The 18,823-nt window shown below is 55.3% G+C and overlaps 4 protein-coding genes across 4 annotated transcripts; all 4 read left to right on the plus strand.

Annotated features, from left to right (window-relative positions):
* Positions 1 to 3,589: 3,589 nt before the first annotated feature.
* On the plus strand, positions 3,590 to 5,176 carry JKF63_06784 (uncharacterized protein; the record flags this gene model as incomplete). Its single annotated transcript, XM_067902733.1, has 1 exon — positions 3,590 to 5,176. The coding sequence occupies one exon, from the start codon at positions 3,590 to 3,592 to the stop codon at positions 5,174 to 5,176; it is 1,587 nt and encodes a 528-aa protein (XP_067758626.1).
* Positions 5,177 to 11,345: 6,169 nt separating this feature from the next.
* On the plus strand, positions 11,346 to 12,572 carry JKF63_06786 (uncharacterized protein; the record flags this gene model as incomplete). Its single annotated transcript, XM_067902734.1, has 1 exon — positions 11,346 to 12,572. The coding sequence occupies one exon, from the start codon at positions 11,346 to 11,348 to the stop codon at positions 12,570 to 12,572; it is 1,227 nt and encodes a 408-aa protein (XP_067758627.1).
* A 956-nt stretch (positions 12,573 to 13,528) lies between these two features.
* JKF63_06787 (uncharacterized protein) lies at positions 13,529 to 14,161 on the plus strand (the record flags this gene model as incomplete). Its single annotated transcript, XM_067902735.1, has 1 exon — positions 13,529 to 14,161. The coding sequence occupies one exon, from the start codon at positions 13,529 to 13,531 to the stop codon at positions 14,159 to 14,161; it is 633 nt and encodes a 210-aa protein (XP_067758628.1).
* A 930-nt stretch (positions 14,162 to 15,091) lies between these two features.
* Positions 15,092 to 15,538, plus strand: JKF63_06788 (uncharacterized protein; the record flags this gene model as incomplete). Its single annotated transcript, XM_067902736.1, has 1 exon — positions 15,092 to 15,538. One exon carries the CDS (start codon positions 15,092 to 15,094, stop codon positions 15,536 to 15,538), a length of 447 nt encoding a protein of 148 aa, XP_067758629.1.
* Positions 15,539 to 18,823: the final 3,285 nt, after the last annotated feature.

Raw genomic sequence — 18,823 nt, forward strand, 5'->3', positions numbered from 1 at the left:
CTGCATTCAGTCCGGCGCCTCTCGTCCCTCTTTTTTTTTGGTGGTCACTGCTTTCTCATGTATGTGCATGTGTGCATACATGTAGACATTTTTCTTTGCACGTTGTTGTTGTGCTCCCGTCCTGTCCTCTCTCTTCCCCTTCGCATTTTCTTGTTGTTTTTTGCCCTTATTTCATCCCTTGGACCCCCCCTCTCTGTGCAAGTGGGCTCATATAGATATACACATATACATACTGGGGTGGGGTCTGAAGGCCCACGAATCCCTCTTCCCCCCTTCTTCCTTCTCCTCTACCCCACCAACACTTCATCTCTGCTTTCACCTTTCAGAATGAGACTCGTCCTGTAACGTGTCTTTCTCTTTTTCCCATATCTTTGGTTCTCGTGCGTGACTCTGCTAAACTCACTCCGCTGTCAGTTCGTAGAGCGCCTCTATCGCCCTTTATTTTTTTGTGTGTTTTTCTGTGTTTATTTGTGCCTGCGCGCTTCATAAAACACACACACACACACACACACACACACACACACAGGATAGTCGAGTAGGGTGAGGGTCACGTGTGTGGCCGTGTGACACTCTTTTTCTTTGTTGTTCTATAATATATGTTTTTCCCCCATTCTGTTTATTATATGTATGTCTATACATATATATATATATATATACATATATACATATTTATTCCCTGCTTCCTGCGCATGTGCTCTTCTCCCTTTTTTTTTGCACGTGTGTGTGTGTGTGTGTTTTAATAGAATTATTTAGTTGAACACCAACACTTCGACGTGGTGATCGGGTTTGTCCTCGTGCCTTCTGACCCCCTACGCCCCCCCCCCCCCCGCGTATTTCGCCTCATCTTTTTTTTTTCGTACTGCGGGGTTGGAGGCTCTTTTCTCATGCATCAAGAAAATCGTGGGCTTTGATGATACCCCCGCCCCCTGAATAAAATATATATAAATATATATGTGTACACCGCACCACTCCCCCTTCCCCCTTTCTTTCTTATTGGCGAGCGCACAGAGAGGCAGAGGAGCAGCGCCCCTTCAATCGTTTTCCTCGGCTATGTGGGGCAAGGGGTATCCCCTCCACACCTATTTTTTTCTCGCTCATGTTTATTGTTATTCGGACCCCCTTGACAAATCCGACCCCTTGTGTGAGGGCGCCGCACCCCACCTCTATGAAGCGTTCCGCAAACCTGTAGTCCGTGTCTCTACATACATGTTTGGACTTGTGACTTTGGCAGCCATTTTTTGTTGGGGGGGATGCCCTTGTGCCGAAGAACCATGTGAACATACAGCGATTTGCATCGGTTCACGACAAGTCTTATCGACGCTTCATGAAACACACGACACACACGATCTTCAGTGAACAGCCCGCGTGTCCTGGAGAAGGCTGGTATGAGTCGGTGGTCAAACACGGATAGCGACACCGTCCCCGTGTGTCGCGGCGCATTCGAGGAGGCCATCCAGAGACCCCTTCCCTCCCCCCCCCCCCTTGTGCTCCCCCGAGGGGGCAGCCAACCACCATCACCTCTGCCCTCGAGCAAGACGCCGGTCGACTGCCTGCGTGGGTGAAGGCGCGGAGTCGACGCCGGTGCGTGCGAGGCGGCCCCATCACGCAGCGCTTACCTACCGACCCGACGAGCAAGCGCCGAAAGGGGCGGGGGAGGTGGGTGGGTGGGTGAGAGGAGGAGCCCATTGAGCGCATGGCCTGGTGTTCAAGAGCAGGACTGCTCATCCTTCGAGATGCGGGATGTGATGCTGGTGCAACAGAGGCGGGTGATCTGGCGTTGCATGCGGATGTGCTTTGGTTTGTTGATGTGGGCTTGAAGTGATTGACAAGGAGAGAGAGAGAGCGGGGAGGAGAAACACAACGACCAGCCTTTTCTTTTGTATTTCCTCAAATACCCTTTGAAGGCCTGTCTTCCGGTTGTTGTTTCAAGGCACAGAGATGAATATGCACACACACACACACGGTTAAAAAAAAAGCAATATTTACACAGATAAACACACACACACAGAGGGATGAACGCAGAAGAGAACATCACTTTTGGCTGGAGCGTCTCTGGCGGGCTGCAGATTGGGGGAAGATGGTGGAATCACCGGCATTTCGTTCAGTTTCGACTGTAGCTTTTGTTGTCCCGGGATGACGAATGATTTTTATGCTACGGCTTTGTGGAGGGTGAGGGGATCGAATGCGCTTCTGCACCTCTCTGATGTTTATTTGCAATTCACTTTTCAAGCGGTCAATTATTCGAAGAAATCGTGAACGGCATACGTTTCTCCAACCTGCGTTTCTTTCTGCTTTCTTTTCTGATCCCGTGCTGGTCATCTGTCGCCGCACACACAGCCTCTCCTTGTCCCCCCCCCCCCCCCCCCACTCATACACACACCTACAGACATCACAGGGAAAGGCTCGGTTGCCGTGGTGTGCGTGTGCGTGTGCGTGTGTGTGTGTGGAAAGGATATGCGTGGACACCCGTGAGGTGATCTGCTGGGTGGGCATTAGGGAGCGTGCGCGTACCATCTCAGGAAGTGCTCTTCAACTGAAGCGGCACATGCGGGGTTTTGTCTTCGGTTTTTCTTCTTTTCTCCACGTCGGTTCGCCTGTATTATTACTTCTCTTTTTTCCCTGCCTGTCGCTAAGCCGATGCTCCAGTGCGCCGTACTCCGGATATCTCTGCTACTCCTCGTTTCTTGACCAAGCCCATTTCACCGACTGCGCGGATGTGTTAGCCCCGAAGGGGGGGGGGTGCATGGAGGGAGCGCTTCTTCCAGCTGCTTGTGCCCCACTGCACATACGCCATGTCTTACATTCACTTGAATACCCACGTGCGGTGGTGTATCCACAGCACTGAGAGAAGTGCGAAGCAACCTTGGTGTCGATGTTCAGGTTTCTTCCGGCGTACACCTCCTCGTTAGTAGGAGCCAGTGTGGTGATTGGGTGGCGCGGGCCCTCGCGCAGAGTGTTGCCTGCCACTCGAGGCTGTCGAACGACCTTTTTTGTATCGCCTTTTTCTGCTGGTGCCGTATGCCGCCAGCTGACAACACCTACATTTGTCGAGAAGAAACCAAAGAACGGAGGCGCGCTAGACGTTGCTTTGAAGGTTGTACACGCACACGACTCGTCTCCACTCCCCAACCCGCAGTCGATGGTACCCCTTTCATTCGATAATGCTATTTAGTCTATTTCCCCCACTGCTTCGTGTTCTCTTTTTTATGCGTCGCTGTTTTCTATAACTCCCTCCCCCCCCATTCCCGGCGACAAGACTGCGTCTTTGAAGTCGCGTTCTGCGACCCCGTGCTTTCGCCATCTTTCCCCCGTCTCTGCTTTCACCCTATATTAGGCGCGCCTGCTGTTTTGCAGCGATGCGCCCTCTGCGCACCTGATGTATAACTCTCTCCCCTCTCCTGCCTCTGTCGCACTTTTCTCCAAATTGTACTCACACGATTCGAACTGCTCCGCTCCGCTCACGCTCAGCGGCAGCGCCACACGTTGTCCCACGCACAAAAAGCATACCCAGCGCTACTTCCCCCCCCCTGCGTTTTCTTCCACCGCTCTTGTTGAGCACATCATCCCTCCACATCAACACCACTGGAAAATGCCGGCGGTGCACGTCAAGAGCGACAAGGTGCGCTACACAACTGATGCGATTGAGACGCATTATGAGTATGCAACGACTCGCGTCAGCTGCGGCGCAGATGGCGCGGTGGAAGTGGAGCCGATAATGCATCATCTGATTTTTCGCACGGAGCGCAAGGTGCCGCGTGTGGGTGTGATGTTGATTGGCTGGGGTGGAAACAACGGCACAACAGTTACGGCTGGAATCCTGGCCAACAAGCTGGGCCTAGTGTGGCGCACAAGACGTGGCATGCAGTCGGCGAACTACTTCGGTTCTGTCACCCAGTCCAGCACAATCAACGTGGGAATGACGCGCAACATGCAAGAGATCTTCGTGCCGCTGAAGGACATTGTGCCGATGGTGGCACCTAACGACCTGGTGATTGGCGGCTGGGACTGCAACAACATGAACCTTGGCGAAGCAATGCGACGCGCTGGGGTGCTGGACGTGCAGGTACAGGAGGCGCTATATGAGAAAATGAGGGAGATGCAACCGCTTCCGGCCATTTTCGACATTGACTTCGTCGCTGCCAACCAGAAGGAGCGCGCGAACAACGTGCTGGACGCTCGCGACCGGTGGGACGCGGTGGAGCGCGTGCGGGGCGACATTCGCCAGTTTAAGGCAGCCAATCAGCTGGACAAAGTTCTGGTGCTGTGGACAGCGAATACGGAGCGCTTCAGCGAGCACCGTGAGGGCATTCACGACACAGCCGATAACCTCGTGGCGGCGGTGAAGCGCAACGAAACGGAGGTGGCACCGTCCGCCCTGTACGCAATGGCGGCAATTCTTGAGGGGTGTAGCTTCATCAATGGCGCGCCACAAAACACGCTGTGCCCTGGGCTGGTGGAGATGGCGCGCGCGGCGCATGTCTTCATCGGCGGTGACGACTTCAAGAGCGGGCAGACCAAGATGAAGAGCGCGCTGTTGGAATTCTTTGTCGGAGCCGGCATCAAACCAGAGTGCATTGCCAGTTACAATCACCTCGGCAACAACGACGGTTACAACCTTTCCAGCCCCCCGCAGTTCTCCTCCAAAGAGATCACCAAGAGTAACGTCGTGGACGACATGATCGCGTCTAACAATGTTCTCTTTCCTGAGGGCACGCCGAAGCCGGACCACTGCATCGTCATCAAGTACATGCCCTACGTGGGCGACAGCAAGCGTGCCATGGACGAGTACACCTTCTCCATATTCATGGGCGGTCAGCAGACAGTCGTGCTGCACAACACCTGTGAGGACTCTCTGCTGGCTGCACCGCTCATCATCGACCTGCTCGTGCTTACCGAGCTCATGGAACGTATCACGGTCAGCGCCAGCGACGGATCCCAGGCGTCGCTGCCGTCGTCGTCATCTTTCGAGCACATGGAAACCGTGTTGTCTATCCTGTCCTACCTCCTGAAGGCTCCCGCCGTTCCAGCAGGCGCGCCGGTCATTAACGCGCTCAACCGCCAGAAAGCGGCTATCGAAAACGTGTTGCGCGCTCTGATCGGCCTACCGGCAGAGAGCAACATGCTGCTTGAGTGCCGTGTTCCCTTCATGCGCGAGGTCCACGCCAACGGCGAGTGACCCCTACGATCCCTAAAGCGTTCCTTTTTTGTTTTTGTTTCCCTTTTTTTCTGTGGTCTTCTCTCCCTCTCCACAAAGGTTTTTCTCCCCACCCCTCACCCCTCACAGTTTTAACAAAATCACCCTCTTGTGCGACCCACCACTACCTGCCCGCCCACCCCCCCCCCTTCCCACACTGCCCTGCAGCCACCCAACACCCACACCAACGGGTGCGCGGCACTCGCCTCTTCCTTGTGCAACTGTGCCGCTGCGATTTGTCTTGGCCGTGCTTCTGTGCGTGTTCGCACATATGTGTTTGCTTTTAGGCGTAAGGAGGGGGTGGACGGGGCCGCCGCTGGCGCCGCGACTCTCCGCCTTTCAACTCTGTTTTTTTTTCCACCGAGAAGCCGGCGGTAAACAGAAGTGTGAAGGGTGTGATCGGAGACGCAGCCCCACGCACGCGCTCCATGTGGCAGCTCGATACTTGCTGCCCTTGGATGGTTATAGTGCTCTATTAGTGAACCGCTACTGTGAGCTGTCAATTTGATTCTTCCTCCATCTCTGCGACGCCCCCTGTGCTGTGGCTCGTGTGCGCGCCGTCCCTCAGCTGTTATATATTACGTCTGCATTTTTTTTTCATTTTCCCTATTCGCGTGCTTCCACGCTCTCGAGCCTTGAACCCGGTGAGGATCAAGTGTGCGTCATCTCCTCGAACTCGTCGGCAACTGTGCATCGGTCGGCTTCATCAAGATGCACGCAAAAGACGTATTGTTGTCTGCAACACGTCGGGCCTCTCACAGAAAACTATGTGTTTGTCGAGGGGACTACAGGGCGTCATACTGTCACTCACCTTCAGCGGCTTTCGAAAGACTGCGGAGCTGTCAGCTGGGGGTAGCACATCACCGTGTATAATGAGCGACTCTGGCCCACGGCGCTCTTCAAGGCGCTGGCTCTGGATATGCCTCTTTTGTATATATACATGAGACATCCCGATAACTGCATCCCTTCGCATACCTTCTCTTCGTTTACTCCACCCATGGAATGTGTGCAGCCCCCCCCCCCCCACCCTCACCGCCTGTGATTGTCTTGAGCAATTTTTCTTTGTTTCGTACTGCCACAGCTGATCTCTCCACTTGACGGCGGGTGCCAGTTGACGACACACACACACACACACACAGATATGCACATGCATATATTTTAGGTGTATATGAAATACAGTGTGTATATGTGCAGCTTAGGAACAGGGACAGGACTTGATGATGTAGATGAAGGCCCGCTGGCAGCTGTAGCCCCACTCTTCCTCTTTTATGGGTTTCAGAAAGCACTACTGTTACTCATGGGGGTATGGGGGACACCTGTGCCGCGCGCTTCCAACCACTTTATCCGTGTTTTTCTGTCCTCTTGCATAAGTGATTGCGGGCTCTTTCCCTTTCCAAGATGAGTGCGCATTCTCGTGAACGCCAGCGCTCCTTGTCGAGCAGCACCTGCGCTGGTTGGCGGCGCCGACCCGTGTGTCTCTCTCCCCTCTCCTCTACAGCGTTTTGTTCGGCTCACGATGCGTCTCGCTGAATAGTACAGCACGCGGGTGCGAGATCCTTTTCGCCTTGACTGTTTCACGCATGCTGTTTTTTCATCGCTCATGCGTGGGGCGGGCGGTGGGGGGGGAGGGAGGGAGGGTTCCTGATGTTTACGCTCCAGAAGACTCCCTTCTCCTCCCTCGCGATTGGCAGATCGGGCGAGGGAGTTGCGAGGGACTCTTTGTCCATGTCGCGGGTGCTCTTGTGCAAACCACGCAGGCAAACCTCGTGTGTAAAGGGCCGTCGGCTCATCTGTATCCACGGGTGCCGGCTTTGTGCACATCCTCCGCCGCTACTTGTATCTCTGCTGGCTCCTGCTTCAAAGGTAAAGAGTTGCCGAGGGACTCATCGAGCTTTGGCATTTGAGCGTCGCACCGCCGCAATGACACGCTTGCGACACGTGACTTCGATAGTCGGGATCATGTCCGATGCACTGCACTTGTCTAATTTGCAGTCGTTGAACGCTGCGCCTCCTGATCTTTTCTGGTGCGCTGCTATTTAGTAGAGAGACCAACTATAATTCATATCGTACTCACACATGAAAGGGCGGGACGTGTATTTCGGTAGGTACACGCACACGCACACACACACACACACACACACACAGAGCAATTTTTTTTGAAAACTGTTGCATCTCCCACTTTTTTGTCAATGGCATCCACTTGTCTGATATCCGTTGCACTCTCAGTGGATGACAGGGAACACACATCCCCAGCGTTGGGGTGTCGGCGGATGGGGGGGGGAGCAGGGGGAGAGGAACGGGTAGTTGTAGTCTCATCTATATGGAGGTGGTCAAACAGCCTCCAATACCCCCCTCTCCCCCCTTCCTTGACGATGCCAAGCTGCAGGTGGAGTACCAACAGCGCCGGGGGGTCGGGTGGACTTGTCTGTGCGAGTGTGGGCCGTGTCGGGTCCCGTGTGGCGGCTCCGCGTCGTTGAGACTGGCGGTAGCAAAACGCGCTTGTGCCGCCCCAATGACAGGCACCGTGTTGGAATGACTGGTGCAGATCTCAGGTGGCGCTCTCTGCCAAGGGGCGGCGAGCCTGGGTGACCCCGCGAGATGCACTGCGCGGCGACTGGCGCAATGGCGGAGTGGCCGTGAGAGGGGGGGGAACTGCGATGCGGGCGGAGCTGATCGATCTGGCACTGCTGTGGGGCGCGTGTGCTGGGACCCTGGCGCACCACGCGGTGGACCTGTGGTACGCTGGAGCCGGGCGCGGCACTTTTACCTCACACTTGTAATGAAGGGTCTCGGGTCGCAAAACAACAACAGAAAAACTGTTCAGTCTCTCGTTCCCCTTTTCTTTTTTTAAAAATCTCTTTGCCTTCTCTGTTGAACTGTGTGCTTTCTCATCCATAATCTACTCAGTATTTCACGAACACGAAACCACTCGATCGCGCAGGCAATACCGGCACACTCTTCACACACACACACACACTCACACAGCTCGTTCTCCCACGTTAAAGTCATCTCAGCATTCAAAACGTTCCGTCTGTGTAGCTACCGCTGTACTCCTCTTCGCCGTCCGCTCTTCGGTCACACGGCTGTTGGCTGGTCTGTTTCAGGATCTTCACCGGTGTGGGCACAGTTGGTTCGTCCACTGAGCACTGGGCGCGCCGCCATGGACGCCGGTGAGCGCTACAACCTTCTCCGTAGCGTCGGAGAGGAGTGCGTTCAGGAGAGTGAGCTGCGAAACCTTGTAGAGAAGAAGCCAAGCATTCGCTGCTACGATGGTTTCGAGCCCTCCGGCCGCATGCATATTGCCCAAGGCATCTTCAAGGCAGTCAATGTCAACAAGTGCACTGCGGCGGGGTGTCAGTTTGTATTTTGGGTAGCGGACTGGTTTGCGCTGATGAACGACAAAGTCGGCGGCGAGTTAGAGAAGATCCGCGTTGTTGGTCGCTACTTGATTGAAGTGTGGAAGGCGGCAGGCATGAACATGGAGAAGGTTGAGTTTTTGTGGAGTAGCGAGGAGATTACGAGGTGTGCCGACACGTACTGGCGCATGGTGCTCGACATCGGACGGCAGAACACGATTGCCCGCATCAAGAAGTGCTGCACCATCATGGGCAAGACAGAGGGCACTCTAACGGCGGCGCAGGTGCTGTACCCACTGATGCAATGCGCGGACATCTTCTTTCTCAAGGCTGACATCTGCCAGTTAGGCCTCGATCAGCGGAAGGTAAACATGCTCGCACGCGAGTACTGCGACTTGATTGGCCGCAAACTAAAGCCGGTCATTCTGTCGCACCACATGCTGGCTGGTCTGAAGCAGGGACAGGCAAAAATGAGCAAGAGCGACCCGGATAGTGCCATCTTCATGGAGGACACCGAGGAGGATGTGGCACGCAAGATCGGTCAGGCTTATTGCCCGCGTGTCAAGCAGTCCGCTAGCGCCATCACGGATGACGGGGCGCCAGTCGCCACAGATGATCGCAACCCGGTTCTGGACTATTTCCAGTGCATTGTCTACGCCCGACCCGGAGCTGCAGCCACGATCGACGGCGCCACATATGCCACCTACCACGACCTGGAGATGGCGTTCTTGAGCGAGAAAATCAGTGAAGATGCCCTGAAGGCATGTCTGATTGATGAGGTGAACGCGCTTCTGGCACCGATACGCCAGCACTTCGCGTCGAACGCGGAGGCGCACGAGCTGCTGGAGGCGGTCAAATCCTACCGTAAAGGTGGCGCAACGCTCCCGCTAGCAGAGATGGCGCCTCCTGCAGCGGCAGAAAAACCGCATGCGTGCATGTGGATGCCGGCGCTGCTGAAGGTGCCTCTAGATGTGGCGGAAGGGATGATCAAGGCTGCCAGGGATTTTATTGCAGCCCATCCGGAGGGCAGTGTAACGCTGATTCTGCCGGACTGGTCCGCGGTGGCCAGTGACGAGATCACTGGCGTGGAGAAGGACATCACCGCCGCGCTGCAGGTGAACTCCGCTCTTCTTAAGGCATACGGGTTGCCAGAGTCGGTGATGATCCTCACGGAGGGCGAAGTAATTCTCAGTACACCCAACGACTTCTGGGTGAGCGTGATCGGTGTGGCTCGTAAGAACCTCCTGAGTCACATAGAGGAGCTTTACGGTGGTGAGATGCGCAACGCGGGTCAGGTGATGGCTCCCCTCATGCGCGTTGCGACCGCTCTGATGCTTTCTGTTTCACACGTCATCTCCACATCGTTGGATGGGAGGATTAACACTGTAGCACGCGAGTTCACACAGGGGCGCATCGAATGTCTGCAAACGGAGGAAGGGAACCTGCCGCCGCTGCACCGCCCTGACGCTGCCCCGTCGGTACTTGGTGCCGATGACGTCCTGTACTTGGACGACAACGACATGGACATCCGCCGAAAAATCAAAAAGGCGTACTCGGCACCCAATGAGCAGGCCAACCCCGTCATATCGGTTGCCCAGCATCTTCTTGCGCAACACGAAGTTCTCCGCATCGAGCGTTCGGAGGCCAATGGCGGCAGCATGAGCTACAACAAGCCAGAAACTCTCGTGAAAGACTGCAGTAGTGGTGCCCTCCATCCCGCTGACCTCAAGGCGGCGGTTTTGCAGCATCTTCTGGACCGCTCAGCAGCGCCACGTGCACTTCTCAACGGCGAGCTCAAGAAAACTGTCGCAATTCTTCGCAATGCGGAGAAGAAAATGGCTAAGAAGAAGTAAAAAAGTTATTCAAGCCCCCCCCCCCCAAAAAAAAAGGGGTGGGGAACATTCGCCGGCTCCTTTTCTCTCACTGCAAGGCCGATCTTTTTATTTCTTGGGCCGCCTCTGTTTTGTTTTTGCCGTTTCATGAAGGACATTCAGCGTGGTCTTTAACTAATTTGCCTAAGGGTAAAATCCTACACTGTTCTCAGCCGGCTTCATACAGGAGAGGGTGTGTGTGTCTGTGTGTGTGTGTGTGTGTGAACTGCGGCTTGCCCCCCTTCCACCTTGGAGCTCTGCGCCCGCAACAGCCGCTGGTGTGAGGCAAAGGAGGAGCTGCACAAAAGAATAGCACAGACTCAAGAAAAATGTGAAGTTAAAAAGTGCAAGTGCATCGTTTTCACTTGAGTACTTTCTTGCACTCAAGACCCAAGAGAAGAGCAACATGCATCAAGGCTGCTGATTCTGCGCACACAACAGCGCGCCGGCCGGCGACCCCAGTGACCCACGTCACACTCCCCGCATCACGGGAGGACTCCGTATCTCTGTCGCGTTTGGACGAAACAGTCGCTGGGGAACACGCACAACGCGCCCCCACGAACTCCTCCCACAAACAAACAAAATAGAAGCATCTTAGCCCGTTTGTGTTTTATCGTGACGTTTTGCTGCCTTCACACTCTCCAGTCTTCCTTCTCCATTCCACTCTGCGCTTCGCCATCGACTTCTCTCTCCCCCCTCCTGCCCCCTGCCCACCGTCTCGTTTATTTTTATTATTTATGTATTGCTTGTGTGGCGTGTACTTCGTTTGACTGCACCCACCAGAGAGCGAGCGGAGCTGATTTACAAAGGGATCTCTCGCAATACCACCAACTTGCTCCCACGCACTACTACTTGTATCAGGTGCGACAGAGGTGAACCAACCCGTGAGCATAAACGTGTGTGCGCTCTTGGCAGAAGGCAGCGATGGGCGCACATCGTTCATCCGGCGGGGAAGAAGTCAAGGCAGCGCCGTGCTTGACAACAAGCGACAGTTGCCACGTCACAAAAAAGGCACGCCCCTCCACTGCACGGTTCCTCCCGCCTCTCACGCTGCCATTGCCTTCTGTGCGGTGGGCGCTCTCTCCCACCTTGCCTCCCCGAAAACTACGTAGTGCACCCGCAACTCGAGAGCACAGTAGGTTTACACGCTTTGCCCGAGGCGGCTCCTCGCGTCGCCCTGTCGATGAGGCCATATTCTGCGCTCTCAGAATGGACCGTGAAGCGAATGTACTGTTGCGTCTGCGGGAATGCGGGTTAGATGCCCTCATGGAGGCCTTTCGAACGCTTTGCAGCAGCCTCAGCCTGCGCAACGTACGAGTAGAAGAGTTCGTTTTCCTTTGTGCAGCTGTACTCAAGTGCGAGGTGCATCCACGCGACTGCGAAGTTGTCTTCGCCTTTCTGCGCGCCGAGCGCCTATCAACTGGTGGCATCAGCGTCGCACATCTTCTCCAGCGGCTGCGCACTCTCTTTGAACCTCTTGAAGTACTCTGTGCCTTGCAGCTCAAATGTCTCCTCGAAACACACAGACTCGATCACTGCAACGTGTCACTTCAGGAAGTTGAGACGGCCAAAGACGGGCTGTGCTCACTGATAATGGACGACAAACTCAATCGCGAGGTTGCTGCACAGTGGGAGCAGGTGAATAGCGAGCTGCAACGTCTGCATACAGACTTTGCAGTGCCGGTTCCAACGTTTCGCTTTCTGGTGCGCTGTTGTGGCTGCGCGCTGTCTTCGGCGGTGCGTACGCTTGGGTGGGATGGGAAAATTCAGCGACCGTTCTGGCCAGAGGAAGACGAGGCAGTCGATGATGAGGGGGTGCTGAAGCCCTTCCGCGCCTTCGATGCTGGCCGCCTTGCAACATGTACAGTAGAAGAGCTTTGTACCGAGACAGGGGTGCAAGACAAAAACGCCGCACTGCTCTCTGTAATAGCGAAGATGTACTATCGGCGTGTAGATGCGCGAGGAAAGGCCCCAGTCGCCGCTGAGAAACTGGAGTCTACACAGCGGTCCCCAGTGCGAGACACCAATTGTCTCTCGGCGTGGCGCTCGAGAAGCTCTCCAGCTGACCCAACGCACCCCCGTTTCACAGCCGACCTCTACGCCGTTTTCCCAACTTCGCCATCTCAGTCAGTGCCAAAAATGGCTGCTTGAGCGTAAAAATTGTAGAGAAGGGAGCGCTATGACCTCGGAATGGGAGATACCATCGCTTGTGGGGGGGGCGCAGGGGTGAGCATATATATATTTTTTTTGTGGGGGAGGGAGGGCAGGGAGTAAGAAGTTTTCTGCAGGCCTTGCGTCATCTTAGCGAACAAGGCCCTTGCCCATCCCTCCCCCTTGACTCATTTGAGTCTTCATTCTCTCTTCCGAGGTGTCGACCTCCTCTCTCACGGCTCGCCAAACCGACTTATGCGGTGCGCTATTCTATGTTTTTTCTCTCTCCACTGATCTGCTGGCGACGATTTGTTTTCATCTTGGATGCCCTCATTTACTTTCAATTGGATGTTTCTTTTCCTCCTCCATCTCTCCCAGTACTCATTCTCCGGCATCTGACCCCCTCCGCTGATTACTGAAACGCCTGATGTAGCCGTCGAAGGGAGAGCGCGAAGATGCGACGTACTTGTGGTTACGCCTCCCCTCTTTCACCCCCCCGCCACCGCCGCCGCTATCACGCGTGTGTTTCACAGGGGTTATTTTGTTCTCTTCAAAAAAAAAACTCTTTTTCTTTCCCCCTTTACGTGTACCATACTGGCCCATCAAAGCAGAGTCGAGCGAAGAAGGGCGGGGCAGGACTGGGCCCCCAGGCCCCCCCCCCCCTTGTGAGCAGCCTATCCGTCTCCCTGTTTTTTTTTGGAACGAATTTGCGCGGATGGTCTCCGCTTTTTCTCACGCGTCTGGAGCACGTGACAACCAATGACATATGATGAGCCCGTATTTATTTCGCCTTGCCACCACCACTACTCACAGGCGTACACCTCCTCCTCCTCCCCCTCCTTTGCCCCCCTCCTCCTCCTTTGTACTCCCCCCCTTCCATCTTTTCACCTCCCGAGTCTCTTTCAGCTCTCGCCTTTCCCATTTTACCTTGTCTGCGTGGCACCGTCGCACCAGACATGCGTCTTGTGGTCGTGTGTGCGTTCTTAGCAGTCCTCTGCACTGTGGCGGCGGTGTTTCCCGCCACTGCGCTTCGAGTGAAGCCCACCCTGACAGCCTACACCTTCGACGTGGGCAAGGAGGAGGTGTGCGTGTACTCCATCGGCAAGGACTTCTACGAGGGTGTGACCATGCACTACCATGTCATGGAGGGTGGGAACGACTTCGACGTATTCATTCGCGACGTGGATGCACACGTGGTCTACGCCTCCTACGCTGGTGAGCATGGCGCCGAGGACCGCGTCTACTTGACAACGCATTCAAACAAAGAGCACGCGTACTGCATTGACAACCGCGACTACTCAGGTCAACCGAAGATGATCAAGATGGAAGTCGGTCTCACCTCTCTCAAGCGGTGGAAGAGCCGATTGGACCCGCTGCGCAAGCTGATGACGCGCACCGACGGGTTCGTGATGGGCATGCATGATGATCAGATTCTGCTACGGATGAAGGAACAGGGCATCCGGGAGTGGGTTGAGAAGGTCTTTACCATGCTGACGGTACGCATGGTGACCGAGGCCTTTGTCTTGATGGCCATTGCGTCGATTAACGCTTTCTGCATCATGCACCTATTTCGCCGCGCGTCCAGATAGCATGCGCTTACGTGAAGAACAGCAACGGGAGAGGTGGTGGTGTTGGGGGGGGGGAGGAGGTGCGTGCGGCCCGAAGGCTACGGTGCAGTGTTTTTTCCCGCAACGCTTGCTCACGTCTTCTCGAATCCCCCCCGCCTCGGCAGTTGGGTTTGCGTGGGCGGATGCCGATCGGGCATATCCGAAATGTAAAGAACAGCAGAGACTTAGCCGCACCTCCATATACACACTTTCGCAATAGCGGAGCGATTGGCGGTTGTGTGTGCGTGCATACCTCACTCACATTCGCGTTTTTCATTCTACACGCTGATCGAACTCTCTGTAGTTCCTCCTTGTGTTCATTATCAATGTGAAAAGCCTTTTTTCTTTCCTCCCTCCCCCTCCCCCCCCCTCTCCCCCCAAAAAATTAGTTGCCGAACCGATAGACGAATAATGTGCCGCAGCGAAACAGCTGCAACTCATTGCCGCCAGTGTTGGGCTGGTTTTCGTGAATTTGCTTTTCGCCAAGACCTGTTTGGGGCACTGCTGGGATAAGTAGCAGCGGGGTGGTCGTTTTCGCAGGTCGTTCCGGTGCGCCCATCTTTGCCGCGCAGCCTTCCTCAATTGTAGCTCTCACGACGTACGCCTCTGCTTCATTCTTTGTCTCCTCGCACTTTTCCTTTCCTTTGACTCTTACATCCACCACGGCTGCCCTTATCCTTGTGTCTCGTGGGTCGCCGTTCTCTCGCCCTCCAAGATGAACACCGTAGCTACCATCTACGTTCTCGGCCCCAGCACTTCCTCGTTCTCTAGCTGTTCTCCCCTTCCCTCTCGCCCCCCCCCCCAACTGAAGTGCTCTCGCAGTGTGTTCACACTTGCTAGATCGCTTCAATATTTTTCTCGGTTTTATATTGGGCAGAGCATCGCACGTTCGTTCGTAGGCATCAGGCTAGTATGTTCCGCCGCGTTATTTTTCCGATAGGCGCCAATGCGGCCCTGAGCGCCTTTAGCATGGCCACTCGCACCTCTTCCCACAAACCCACCACACATGACTGGTCGAAGATCCTGCCACAGAATATGACCGCCGAAGCACACGCTGCCCTCCAGGAGCAGAGCCACCGCACTGTTTCCGGTGTTGTCCCTGGCAAGATGTTCATGCGCCATTGGATCGTGGCGGAGCAGTCTACCGTGTCAGTCGTTAATCGTGTGATCTCAGGCATGGTTGCGATCTTCACAATGATTTGGGCATCTGGATACGCCACGCTGGGCTACAACGGACACAACTCCGCCCATGTAGCGGGGTGGATTTTTATCGCCTACTGGCTCGTGTTGCACACGCACATAATGTGGCTGGCCCCCGCGATGCTCGGCCTCGCCCTTCTGGAGCTTTTCCTGAACTGATGTGACACAGAAAAATGGAACTTGCTCACGTGCGACTGTGTCTAAACGCACTTCAATGTCACTGTCTGTTTATGTCAAGTTAGGATAATGCCTAGGCGACGATGGTCTTGCTTCGTCAGCCACCCCCCCCCCCCCCGCTTCCTCCCGACTTTATGTCGCATGTCGACCAGTGAAGCAAATGCCATCACAGCGTTGAAGCGCACGACTGTGGTTGTAGTGGACGACGCTGGTAGCAGCACGGGCGCAAAGAGAAGAATGTAGACAAAGTCAGCACGTAGTTGAATAATTTGCACAACTGCGGTCGCCTCGATCGACTCAACCCCTGCCTTCCTCCCCTTCCTCCTCCTCCTGGCCCCCTTCTTCCGTGCTCTCGGCTCACGGACTCCGTAAAGTAAGCGGTACACGATCTTCATTCCGGTTTGGCATTTGTTTATGCGTGCGTGTGTGTGGTACGCTAGACGTGCTCTTTTTTTGTTCGCCAAGAGCGACCCTCTCTCCCTACTCCGCCGCACACGCGAGTGCTGCCTTTTCTCATTCGTACACCGCCTTCGTGTGTGCGCCCGAGTTGATGTCTGATGGTGTTGGTGGCGCGGGGCCTCGCCTCCTTACTTTCGATGGCTGATCTTTCTTTTTTCCTTTTTTTTAGCGGGGGTGGGTGGGGGTGCCTCTCCCCGCCCTTTCGTGGCGCACAGTATTTATGACCTCTGACTCATTATTTACACCCGAGAATGTATCCAGGCACGCCCGTGACGAGTTGGTTGAGGTCTAATCGCGCGAGTGTTTGCGGTGGACCACATAGTCTCAGTGGTACAGTCCGTCACAGATTTGGGGGTGGTAGTAGCTATCCTATGGGGGTGGTCAAACAGCCTCCAATACCCCCCTCTCCCCCCTTCATTGACGATGCCAAGCTGCAGGTGGAGTACCAACAGCGCCGGGGGGTCGGGTGGACTTGTCTGTGCGAGTGTGGGCCGTGCCGGGTCCCGTGTGGCGGCTCCGCGTCGTTGAGACTGGCGGTAGCAAAACGCGCTTGTGCCGCCCCAATGACAGGCACCGTGTTGAAATGACTGGTGCAGATCTCAGGTGGCGCTCTCTGCCAAGGGGCGGCGAGCCTGGGTGACCCCGCGAGATGCACTGCGCGGCGACTGGCGCAATGGCGGAGTGGCCGTGAGAGGGGGGGGGGAACTGCGATGCGGGCGGAGCTGATCGATCTGGCACTGCTGTGGGGCGCGTGTGCTGGGACCCTGGCGCACCACGCGGTGGGCCTGTGGTACGCTGGAGCCGGGTGCGGCACTGCATTGACGTTTGTATGGACCGAATAGAATCATAAAAAAATAAAAAGGGCGTTTCACTGCGTTGCAGAAGTTTCTGCGCGGACGGTGAGCGAGTGGTCGTGGGAAAGAGTAGGGTGCTGAGCAGCAGTTCAATAGGTGGTGACGGGGTCGGCTTCTAGTCGAATCTCCGATGTCAATTGGGGGCTCTGCAAGCGAGTTGTTCTGTTCCCATGCGGGATCTCAGTCGTGAATCCCTGATGCCAGTAAAGGGGGGCCGTAACCCTGTACGCACTTCGTGTCAGATGCGCACGTATTTGGTACAACCCCTACTTTGCTTGGTTTCTTCGCCGGGGCGATGTGCCAGAGAGAGTGGCTGGCTGGTGTTTTTGCGGTGACTACAGTATCTTGAGTGCTTGAGGAGTACATGTTCACTGACTTCTTTTTCTTTTTTACCTCCACATTTTTTGGCAAACGTGTTGATCCTTCAGACGGATGAATATAAACACACCAAACCACTTTTTTTTTCACATATACCTTGGCCCCACGCCGTCGTCTTTCCATGCTAGAGAGTGACCTGTGCCACAAGAGCATATTGGATGCAACCGTGCTCAGCGCGATGCACAAGGCAACTGTTACTGTCAAGTTTTCTAGGGCGGCGTCCGTATTATCCGCTGCGCACGGTCTTTTCAGGTTTGATTGAGCCACCAGCCTTGACTATTTTGTCCAGCTCAACGGAAAGGCCGCGTCGGGTTATGCTTTTACCACATAAACCTCGAAGATTCGGCTACGGGGGTGGGGAGATGTGTTGGTCATCTGCGATGGCATTGGTCGCCTCGAAGCCCCTGACCTCAACACCCGTCTCAAACTCTTTCTCAGTATACCCACGGAAGCCCGCCAGCGTTGTGTTCCCAAGGGAAGAAGCCCGACGCACAGCTTAAGGAAACGGTGGCAGGCCTGTGCAATGGTCTGTTTTCTGATGCCTGTAAGAGGAGGCTTCGCTGTAGGCTCACACACACGGCGGAAGGAAATCAGAGATGCTCAAGATGCAACAGCATTCTGGTGGCTGTTGAGTGCATCACCTACCCCCCCCCCCTCCCCCCAAAGAGCTGCACGTTTCTTGGTTTGCTGCATGTGGCCGCGGCACTGTGATCCTCATTTCACCTTAGTCATGGTGTGTGCACTTCTTCTGGGGGGGGCGGGAGGGAGAGGGCAGGGGTCACAAAAAGAGGTTTATATTGTGTGGATGTGTTATATGGCGCTCTCAGACGCGCACGGTGCACCGACACATTCAATGGGGGTACAGCGGCAGAAGCCGACCGGGCCGCTGTCACTGTTGTCGCAGCACCGCGCCTGAGTGACGCCTCACAATGTTGAAAGGCTCAGCGTTTTCCAAGACGCTGCTGCTGCGGTTTCGGGCTCACCCACGCCCATGCTGCCCAATCGTTTTTTTTTTTGACTACCGAGCGCGGCGTGTTGCGTTCAAAAGTGCTGCGCTTGTCCTTCCCGCTGAGACACGCAAATTTCTTGTTCTTTCATCCTCTATTCTGACACTCTGACGGCGTCGCAGGTGCTGTAGTGGACGTTGCACGTCTTTGGGGTCTGCCGTGCTGGGTGCTTGCAGGGTCAAGTGTTTATGGGCGCAACGAGAGAGACGGTCGCTGAGCACAGCCCGACCCTAGCACCATACGAAGAGGAAGCCGCTGTCCGCGCGAGACCCCGCTGCAACCCAGAGATCCCCTGTTCAGCCACCAGAAACGTGACACGCAGGTGAATCGGGCCGATGCTATTGTCCATGGCGAGCTTGACAACCTACGTGGAGGAGGCAAAGGACCAGTGCAAGTGGCAGGGGGGACTCGCATCCGTGTGCGCCAACGCCGCTGGCGACAAGTCGCTTCCTGAACCACGAGGCGGAACCTCGCATTCGATCACCACGCCGTATCTTGCAGCCCCCCTCCTACCATTCACTTAGCAAGGGTTTTGTGTCGCTCGACGCAATTGCGCAACGTCGGACTTG

The sequence above is a fragment of the Porcisia hertigi genome, chromosome 14, assembly GCF_017918235.1.
Source record: "Porcisia hertigi strain C119 chromosome 14, whole genome shotgun sequence".
Lineage (NCBI taxonomy): Eukaryota > Euglenozoa > Kinetoplastea > Trypanosomatida > Trypanosomatidae > Porcisia > Porcisia hertigi.